The sequence below is a fragment of the Camelus bactrianus genome, chromosome 7 (genome assembly GCF_048773025.1).
Source record: "Camelus bactrianus isolate YW-2024 breed Bactrian camel chromosome 7, ASM4877302v1, whole genome shotgun sequence".
Lineage (NCBI taxonomy): Eukaryota > Metazoa > Chordata > Mammalia > Artiodactyla > Camelidae > Camelus > Camelus bactrianus.
Window position 1 is genome coordinate 11,080,539 of NC_133545.1, and position 10,904 is coordinate 11,091,442.

The following is a 10,904-nucleotide window of genomic DNA, read 5'->3' on the forward strand; positions in this document are numbered from 1 at the left end:
CACTCTAACAAAACTCTGATATATGGACAAAAGATCATGTTAAATTCTCTTATTTCCACATTATATTCTGTAAATATAGTATTCTTTTTATTCATGAGGATATTACAGTCCAGAGACAAAAAAAAAAAAAAAAAAAAAAAAAAAAAGAAGGAAAAGTGAATGCTAGAACTCTGGTCCCAGATCTAAATGTTCTTTCCCACATACGTTATCACTGCTCCTACTTCAGTACAATTGTCTGTCTCTGTCAGTCTCTTCTTTTCCCTGAACTGCTCTCTGTCACTGCAGTAACCTGGCCCTAAATCCCCAACCCTTACCTTCTTCCTTTTGTCCCTAAAACATTGTTTGAAGTAAAGGCAACAGTGAGATATTCTCTTCTCTTACGATTACTAATTTCTTTTCAAGCCATACCTGATTACTGAAACTGAATGACCATTTAATTTCAAACCTGGCTACAGAACATTTACATGGTTTCACCCCTAATTTCTAGAGAAGGGTCAACAGTCTATGGCCCATGGACTATCTGGCCAGTAGCCTGTGTTAGTAAATGAAGTTTTATTGCAACACAGTTGCACTCATTCATTCACATACTGTTCAGGGCAGCTCATGGTCAAAAGCAGAGCAGTCGTGACAGAGACTGTATTGCCTTCAAAGCCCAAAACATTTACTATCTGTCCCTTTACAGGAAAAGGTTGCTGACCCTGCAAAACAATATGGAGAGAACTACGTGCAGCTAGATTAGAAATGCACCCTAAAATAACGCCACCCTTGAGCAGGGTTCTCAAGGAAAGCCAGTCCTGGTTCCAAGGTTCATTTTAGCAAGAAAGAACATTCTGTTCACTAACACAGATTTCCCTATGGCAAAGATGGAAATTCAGCTTAGCATAGACTTTCATGGTTAGCATCAAAGGTATTATACAAGCATATATAGTGAATTATAATCCTTTTGTACTTTTAGCACCCTGATTGCTTACTTCAATTTTTCAGTAAGTTCCTTCATTTATCTTTTTTCAAGGAGATGAATTCTTATTTAAAAATGCCCCTACACACTGGAGTGATAAAGGGCTAGCGTGGCCACAGTAACTGGTAAAGTATTAACCAGGAAAGGGCCAGAAGAAGCCAAGGAGAGGAAAAACAGACTCACTGAGGAAAAGGGTATAAAATCACCTTTAAAGGTCAGTGACTCTTACTCTTGCCAATACAAATGTCAATATGTTTGCTGGAGCCAATCAGCCTCCAATTTAGGTACAAGTTTAAATAATCCTCCAAGGCCACTAAGCCACGTGTATGGAACATATTGGTGACAAACACAGATTAATTAACACAAACACATGCCTCTGGGCCACCATGTGTTTGAAGTTAGGAAAAGAAATATAAGTACCGAACCATAGAAAATGCAGACAATAATATATATTTAGTCTGGAACGCAACCCAATTCTCCAGGGTCAAACTTCTCAGAAAGATGGCAATATCTCAGAAGTATAAGGTCCAAGCTCCCACACAATCATGCAAAGAGGTCATCTTCAGATTTGTTCACCCATTTTACATAAATGACAAACACACATACATAGATACAGAGACACCTCACACTGACCCAGTAGTCCGCTGGCCTCTTCAACAGAGGGCACTCTCCGAGCCACTCTCACTTAGGATACTAAGGTCTTTCACTTCATACCAGAACTGCTCTGCTCTGTACCCCTTCCACTCACAGCCACTCCCATTAGCCTTGGTTTTCCCCACCCTTATATTGTCCAACCACCTGCCTAGTACCATGTTGGTATGTGCATCACTAGAAGCCTTCAGCATGATTTTCGGTAGTTCACGGTGACTATTTTATTTAAATAGCTATTTTATTAAATAGCACGGGTTCACTTTAATGTGCATTAGATTAAAAAATTCACAAAGACACAGAATATCAACATCTTTGTTGAAAAAGGGACTCAGGAAAAGCAATGTAATCTAAAACATCAGAACATAACTACAGTCCAAGCACCGTGCCAAATCATTTTTACATGCAACATGTGTGAGAGTTGTAGGAAAATGAAGTCTGGAAACCTTCACTTCTCATTTTCCCCACATGCACACTACTGCTTTGGTTGACTGAAGAATCTGCACACTACAGTCAGACATGTCCACATCCTTTGATTTCAAGGTGTTTAGTTGAGAATTTGCAATTGATCCTAGATAACTCCCCTTAACGGGCAACCATCACTCTTTCCCTTCCTAAAAGAAGGGGTCCAGGTGATAAAGCCCAGGGCACAGCAGAGAGAGCTCTCTAGGACATGGCAGCACATGAGCCAATGACTGTGAAAAGCTCTGCTCTAAGATGCGCTTTTCATATGGGGCAAAAGTCTCTGAAGGGGTTTGGGGAAGCTTTAGGTGATGTGGAATTGTACAAAGCCCAACACCTCACTGTGGAGGCGTCAGCAATGGAAGATAATTGAACAGGATGGGAAGATTTCTCCTTCCTCCTTCTGCGCCTGGTCCTCCCCTCACTCTTTAGTATTTCCTGATTTTTAGGGATCAACGAATGGCAGCTTCCTGCCTTATTTACCATTCACTCAGCAGTTACTGAATTCAGTTAGGGACAGTATATATAGCATTGTTCGAAAGCTCAAGGCGCTTTCCCATGGCTGTAGCCTTAGAAGCTACTTTGTCATCTTTTATCCTTATTTCAGTCATTCTCCCCTGGGGATGATTTGTACACCCGAGAAGATATTTGCAATGTCTGGAGACATCTTTGGTTGTCATAACCGGGAGGAGGACTAGAGCTACTCGTAACTGGAGGCCAGGGATCCTGATCAATATCCTACAGTGTGCAGACCAGTGCCTCACAACAATGATCCGGCCTGTGTTAGTGGCAGAGCTGAGAAACTCTGTTTCTACTAAATCATCTTCATATCAGCACAATTTCAAATGAAAAAGAAACAGAAACTACTTTAAGAGTGATGATTTGCTAACGCAGAAATGGCATCCTGGTCGACCATTCAGATGTGTGTAGTTGTAGAGTCTGCATGTATTTAGCAAGAGGTTAGTTCTCATTGAGATTCACTTATTCTGGATACTTCAGCCATACCCCATTAATTATGACACTTCTTGTTCCAGAAATCCATTTCTTGGATTTTTCAGAATTCCATATGCTATTTGTAATCATCCCTTAATTTGGTACAGTTCTGAATTTTCTCCTGTCGATGAAAATTCAATTAGCAATCAAATTAAGGGGAAAAGGGAAATTTTATTTGAGCCAACCTGAGGATTACAACACATGAAACAGACCCTCAGAACTAAGGTTTGAGAACTGTTTCACCTATTAGAAGTCAAGGGCACAGTCAAATACATTTTGAGACACAGGATCATACATCAAAATAATACAGTGTTATTTCACGTAAAGTTCACCAAGCATACATTGTCCAGGTAAACATGTACAAAAGCGAGCAGCAAGTCACCATGATCCCCTACAGAGCTGGGAAAGAACTTTGAAGAAGTTACACAGCTAATTTCAGGAAAAAAGGGAAAAAAATGATCTTTACTGCCAAATAGGTACTCCCATCTTTGAGGAGGTCTGGTTAATGTGAAATGCACATGCACACAGCATATTAAGAGGGAGGAAGGAGGCCCAAAGTGACACAGGGAGAAATTTGTGTTTAATTTTTCTTGTCCTGCCTGAAAATACAAATTTTATTTCATCATTCCTCTATTATATTTATGGAATCACAGTGGAGGGCATGGACCCTGAAGTGAGTTTGCTTGTGTTTGAACCCTGTATTGAACATCTAGAGCTATGAAACTTTGAGCAAATCACCTTCTCTAAGCCTCAACCTCTCCATCATAAAATGGCACACATTTGAGCACACTTATAAAGTTATTTGTAAGGAATTAATGAGTTAATATGTGGAAATCCTGATGAACTGTCTGAGATACAGTAAGCACTCGATAAATCCTTGCTGTCTTTTCACTGGGCAAGAATTCTGTATTGCCTTGGTCTCCAGATTTTGATGCGCTGACTAGGGAGGTGTTATATACAGCGGTTAAGAGCACAGACACTGAAGCCAGACATCCTGGGTTGGAATTCAGACCCTACCATGTACTTACTGTGTGATTGGTAAAGTCCCTTATACCTTTGTGTGCCTCAGATTTCCCATCTGTAAAGTGGGAACAATGATAGGTATCTTGTAGGTTTGCTTTGGGATTTATTAAAGTAACATAGGCAAAGTATTGAGACTATGCCTATTAAATAGTAAGTTCCAAACAAACATAAGTTATCCTCATTCTTTCTCTTTCCTTCTTTGATCTATTGTGGTTTCAAATCAGAAAGATTTTCTTTTTCTCAGAGGAAAAAGAGTTCCTATTAATAGTGAAAGGTTAACATAGGTATATAAGGCCAGACCTACAATAAGACAGATTTACGATAGTGAAGGAGCCAATGTTACTTAAAGATCTGGGTGTAGCTACAAGATAGTTTTCAGGATAAAAGTTCACACTTGAGACAACCAAGAACCTACAATTTTTGTCTGAGAAGCAAGACACCTGTAGCTCTGTTTGTGACCTTCCTCCAACTTACTTTGCTGTTACGGGGAACAGGGCCTGCCAGGTGGGTTCATTTCTTCCATTCCCATAACCTTCTGGAAAAATGGACAAAGGTGGATGTTTAAATTGGATGCTAAATTATCTACAGTTTGGCACAGAACTGAATTCTAAATTTGGATTTGTGAGTTTCCAGTGAAATCGCATTCCTGGCACCTGTGGCCATGGGTGTCAATGACAAACCTGGATGTATAAATAGCGGTGGAGGGAAACCCTTCAACCTAACCCCCAGCCCAGATCCAGTGAGCAAACATGAAGACCTTCATCTTTCTTGCTCTCCTGGGAGCCGCTGGTGAGTCTTGTTACTGAGAGGGCGATAGGTCTCTGTCATGTATTTAAGTTGGACTTTCTACTCTGAAGACAACAATGAATGCTGAATATAATCTCTGCACTCAGGAGCTTAAGACGTTGAAACGACAGTGTATAGCAAATACGTCTGTAGATAATGAAATCTCACTTATTAGAGATTATGGTGAGAAAGGGGCAATCAGTATAGGAAGTATTAAGAGATAGAATTTCCCTGAAATTCAGGTACAATCTCTGAAGGAAGAGAAGAGGAAGGGATAGGCAAAGTTAAGGAAATGTTGCTTTGGCCTTTCTAAGGATATGGAGTTAATAATTAGTAAGACTAATGACTATTCTTTTGCTTCTAGAAGAAGCTGTGAGAATGAGAACCTGAGTCTCCTCTATACTAAAGGGCATCTTAACAGGGACCTTAACAGGCGAAGATACTCTATTTTTCATGAATAAAAGCTATGGACTCGGTTATACCACATCATCAGTAAGGAAATCTCGCTAGTGTGAGATAACACCTCTTGCAATGGTGAAAAGAAATAGACAAATGACTCTTTCTGTTTTCAAGCTACTCAGTTGTATGCAACTCAAACTTACTACTGAATCTTCCCAAACTGAGTAGTTATAAATTCAATACACCTATTTATATACCAGGAAATGACTTTCCCTAAATTACTTTAAAAATACATGAACAGTAGGGCACATATAGTATAATCCTAGGCATTTGATGTTCATAGAAATTACAATAAATCAATACTCCAGACTTCACAGTGCTGAATAAATTCAAAATGTTGGAGAGATATTGGGATAAGGGGAAAGATTGGAGAGGGAAAACTTACAAAGTTCTATTCGATTATTTAATGAGCATTTTAGGCAAGAACCAGGAAGAGGTTAGGAGAACAAAAGTACAAAACTCTCCATTTTATCCCAGGCTACAACATTCTCAGGTAGCTTCTAAAGCTCCCTTCCTGTTACCTCATGTGGTATTTATCCCACACTGAAATCTACAAACAAACATACTGATGGTTCCTGCAGAGCTTCATTGACCACATACTTAAATGTCTGCTCAGCAGGGTTTTGGGTAAAACGTATTCTTCATATCCTCAGGTAGTGGGCTTTAAGGCATTTATCATGTAAGGAGTCTCTGATTTGTGTGTGTGTGTGTGTAGCATATGTGAAAATCAGTCTATTCATCAAATTTAAAGCATGAAACTAAAAATTAGACAGGCATAGCAAGTAGACTATGTGTTACAGATTATGCGTGACATGGAAACATCACTTATCCTTTCCTGGTTGATCTGCAAAAACTTGGTGGTGGGTAGGGATCCCACAACGGAGCTGTTGTACAGATAGCTTCCAACTTTTCTCTGTCAGTTGCTGTCCCCATTGACGACGATGACAAGATCGTCGGGGGCTACACCTGTGCGGAGAATTCCGTCCCCTACCAGGTGTCCCTGAACTCCGGCTACCACTTCTGCGGGGGCTCCCTCATCAACAGCCAGTGGGTGGTGTCCGCTGCTCACTGCTACAAGTCGTAAGTAACCAGCACTCACAGCCCCGTCCTCTGGGCTCGAGCCAGCCCCAAGTCCTGCCAAAGTGCAATCAGGGTAACTTACAGGATATGCTCGAGGGGTGAGCGTTCAGAGTCTAAAACCTCATTATTCCCCGAGACGTTTTAAGCACTGAGGGACTTTCCCCCTCAGACACCCTCAGAGTGCCCTGACTTCCTTCCAAATCACGGCAATATAATCCTGGGAGGGGAAATAGTGAGTGATGAATTATACCTAGAACTATCTCAAGACCACTAATCGGAGATCAAGCAGGAAAAATGGCACATGGAAGTCACAGAACACAGAAAACTTCTGGTACAACTTAAAACAGGCACAGCGCATTCTGCTCCCCTGGTAATTCTGTTGCATCTCTGAGTCCTGCCACACCTCCCTGCAATGACTGGTAAGCCCCACCAGAGGAGAAATGGCAGGTGCTGTCTGATCACCACTACCGGTTCCCATCTCGTCTCCCGCTGTTCTGTTGGCATCATTTGGTCGCTATTCCTATACCTGACACGCTCACAAGATGTTGGGTTGAATCTATGCTTGTAGCGACACCTTCCTAAGGACTCCTCTAGCCTGCACCGTGTCGGGTAGGACTCCCTTAAGTGCACGATGGCCTGTGTGTGAGAGTGCGTCAAGGGGCAGGTGTCGGTGCTTGTGCCCATGACCGGGGTGCACAGGGAGGGGAAGGAGCTCAACTTGGGTACCTAGAGAACTTTCATTCCTTTGTCCAGCTCCATACAGGTGCGTCTGGGAGAATACAACATTAACGTCGTGGAGGGCAATGAGCAATTCATTAGTGCGTCCAAGATCATCAGACACCCCAGTTACAACTCAAATACCCTGGACAACGACATCATGCTGATTAAACTGAAGACTGCTGCCACTCTCAACTCTCGAGTAGCCAGTATCTCTCTACCAACGTCTTGTGCATCTGCTGGGACCAAGTGTCTCATCTCTGGCTGGGGCAACACCAAAAGCAGTGGCTGTAAGTCTCCCCCGGAACAGAAGCACTAAGGTGAAGAACATGTTTAGGGGCAGTTCATCCCATTGGTCGCTCAAGGCCATGTTCACAGAGGATAGTGTGGTCCTGTGGAGCCTTAGAGAATACTAACTGAGATGCATAAGATTCCTCTGCTTGCCAACACAGCAAAAAGCAAGCATGATAAAGCTGCCGGGTATGCAGCTGAAGTGTGGTTCATGATTTGCAGATAACCGAACAAAATCTGAGGAGGTAAAAGGAACAGAGGCTAAGGGATTTGGGACTTCCCGAACTATAGACCTGCTTGAGAAGCAAAGTCTGCAGATCTGCGGTCTGTGGTCACTGATGCTAGTGTCAGAGAGAGAACAGGTTGTTGATGAACACGTTTGGAAGGACCTCCAGATAAAAGTTGTTCTTCCAAAATAGAAGCTCCTGGCAATCTGAGAGAGGGAGTGGCGGTATTGGGAAGAGAGGGCAACGAGACTAAGAAAGAAGTTTCCAGGATCCTAGCAGTAATCCTCTTCCCTCTTCACTCTGGCCCCCAACAGCCAGCACCCCTGACCTGCTGCAGTGTCTGAACGCTCCCATCCTGTCAAACAGCGCCTGCAGCAGCGCCTACCCAGGCCAGATCACCAGCAACATGATCTGCGTGGGCTTCCTGGAGGGTGGGAAGGACTCCTGCCAGGTTCGTTCCTTTGCACGCCTTCTCCTTCCAGCTCAGCCTCACAGTATCTCCGCCATCCTTCCCTTTTGCAAAACAGAAGACTCAACAGCTCTCTCTGAGCGATCGATCTGGCAGAAATGATCGATTTTCTTCTGGACATATTTATGCCTAGGGTTCAGGCTAGAAAGATACACAGACAATCATGTGCAAACAGTACATCCGGACGCCCTCTGCAGAGGGATATGGTAGAAGGAACCTCTGGAAGGAGCAGGGCTAACTGGGCAGCATTGTCCTACCCAGTCCTCACCTCTTCTTGGCCCTACAGGCCTGTGAGTGAGGACCGAGGGGAGCTAGAAGGAGGGAGGAGAAAGGCTAGGGATACAGTATAGAGGCTGAGGGTTGGATTTCCGGGGAAGGCGCAGGGCTTCGTGGAGGATCAGCAGCCTGGGAAGGTGGTCCCAGGATAGAGGAGGGACATCCTGGAGCCTTTGTCCCATCTGGGCATAGTTGAGGGTTCTAACTGGCTCTTCCCTCTTGCTCAGGGTGACTCTGGCGGCCCTGTGGTCTGCAATGGAAAGCTCCAGGGTATTGTGTCCTGGGGCTACGGCTGCGCTGTGAAAGGCAAGCCTGGTGTCTACACCAAGGTCTGCAACTACGTGAGCTGGATTCGGCAGACCATCTCTTCCTACTAAACAGCTTCATCTCTTCATGACCCTTCCTGCTAGTCAGCTCCACCTTCCTCCCATCCTCAAAGTGGTATCTAAATAAAAATGCTTTTTCCTGTACAAATATGTCCCAAGTATCCTTACTTGGTTTTTAATGTACTTTCTTTTTAATGTGGCTGCTGAGAAGAGGGTGAACATAGAACTGAACTGTTCTATAAAGATGGAATTTGAAAGGTTATTTAGTCATTCATTCAAACTGAGCAAAATAAATGGCTAGTCACATGCTATATGCCAGACTCTGTGTGGGTGTTGAGGATATAAATATGAATATGGTTAGGGGTCACTGTTACCGTCACAGTTTTACACAGAGAGTGACACTAAAGTGACAGAACCTTAAAATCAACTGTCCAGAGTCATTCACCTGGTTCCTAGTGAAGCAGAGGTGAGACCTCAGTGCTCTGTACTGCTGTGACCCCCTGTTCCCCCTTTGTCTCTAATCTACCTGGAATCTGTGAGGCCAGACGATAGAAAGTCTAGATAATGTTTTAAATCACAGATTCCCTGTATTTTCCAAAGTTTCATCTACCTATGTGTTGTGTTCTCCAAGATATTTCTTATTTTCCACCTGGATTTTTATTTCTATAGCTGGCATGATTTCTGCAAGTAATCTGTGCCCTTTTCCGAACACCACACTCCCTAAACCCCAGCCCAAAGTATTACTAATTTGAACTATAAGCTAAAAAAATTGCAAATGCAGATAAGTTTGCCGAAAATAGATCTATTATCCTGACGTCATAAAAGTCTTGGCTACAGGGGTGCTTTCTGTTCTCTTCAGTCCTTCGCCAATATTCACCAGAGACCCGCTGTTTTAGTTCTTCAGCATTGCTCCCCTCCATCTCTGTTGTTCCTCGGATCACCCAGGGATTGATTTGAGGTACAAGTTCCAATACATGATTCCTGTGTGTATTTGGTATTAATCAAGAAAGAAAGATAAGGTGATAAGATGAAGGTTGGGTATTGTTTGGTCAGCTGGGGCTCTGTAACAGAAAAAACCTCAGACAGGATGGCTTAAACCTCAAACATTAATTTCTCACAGTTTTTGAAGCTGGAAAGTCCAAGGTCAAGGTGATGCAGGAGGTCGTGGGGGCTCACTTCCTGGTTGTAGACAGCTGCCTTCTTGCTGTGTCCTCACATGGCTCAGGGAACTAGCTCTGGGATCTTCCTCTTATAAAACCTCTAACTCCCTCATGGGCCCCTCCCCCTTTATGACCTCATCTAAAGCTTCCAAGGGACCTACCTCCTAAAACCATTTCCTTGAGGTTTAGAATTTGAATGTATGAATTTCGGGGGTGGGGGACACAAATGTGCAGTCCATAACAGGTATCTTAGAAAAGGAAGATATGGGAAGATATGTTCTCCTATTACCAATTTCCTATCCCTCTGTTACTCTGGGTGGCACTTTTGTAGGGAGCCATCCTGAGCCCTTAGCATTGCGTTATCAATGCCACAAGGACGGAGCACAAATCCTTTGGTCATAGCTAACCTATACTGTGTATTTCCTTAGTTGTTATTGAATTGCTGTTATGTTTCCACATGTCCTAAAATAATTTCGCATATAATCCCTCTTTTTAAAAATATTACCTTGGATCTACCTTAACTAAACACCTCAGGCTTCTCTACAGAAACAAACAAGTTTAAAGATTTCTCTGTTCCCTCTGAAATGTCTTTCTAACCCACGCCTTACCACTACAAATATACCCCTACTCACCTCGAGGTAGAGGGAAGATTCAGAGACCTGACAAGTGGGATATATAAAAGATGAGAGATCAGGAAAGCACCAAAATAAAGTATGAAAAGGACAAATACATCATTTTTCTTGATGCCATCCAACAGTCCCTTTTCAGCATATTTTGGCATTTTCTATCTCTTATTTTGTTTAAAATATAAATCTTCACAATTTGTGAATTTATATTAAAACGTAAATTCTCTGTGCTCTTTGGCGCAGTAACTTAACTTGTGCAATTCTACTTTATTAAAATGTGCATATAAAAACAAAGGCAAAAAAATGTATTAATGCACGTGTATCCTTTAGGAGTCGTTCAGCTGCAAGGAACAGAATGTCCAACTCGTACGTTTCAAATATATTCAAAAGTGCGCTAGTGGAA

At 42.6% G+C, this 10,904-nt stretch overlaps 1 protein-coding gene across 1 annotated transcript; it reads left to right on the forward strand.

Moving 5' to 3' along the window:
* The first annotated feature begins 4,740 nt into the window (after positions 1-4,740).
* On the forward strand, positions 4,741-8,863 carry LOC105063002 (serine protease 1). Its single transcript, XM_010947433.3, has 5 exons — positions 4,741-4,873; positions 6,250-6,409; positions 7,163-7,416; positions 7,959-8,095; positions 8,617-8,863. Exons 1-5 carry the CDS (start codon positions 4,834-4,836, stop codon positions 8,764-8,766), a joined length of 741 nt encoding a protein of 246 aa, XP_010945735.1. The 5' UTR covers positions 4,741-4,833; the 3' UTR covers positions 8,767-8,863.
* The last annotated feature ends 2,041 nt before the right edge of the window (positions 8,864-10,904 follow it).

What these genes read in the sequence shown, in the direction of transcription:
- LOC105063002 (XM_010947433.3), top strand. Translation starts at nt 4,834, where the DNA reads ATGAAGACCTTCATCTTTCTTGCTCTCCTGGGAGCCGCTG. An exon ending in CAACACCAAAAGCAGTGGCT is followed by an intron (nt 7,417 to 7,958) that starts GTAAGTCTCCCC and finishes GGCCCCCAACAG; the next exon opens with CCAGCACCCCTGACCTGCTG. An exon ending in GTGGGAAGGACTCCTGCCAG is followed by an intron (nt 8,096 to 8,616) that starts GTTCGTTCCTTT and finishes CCTCTTGCTCAG; the next exon opens with GGTGACTCTGGCGGCCCTGT.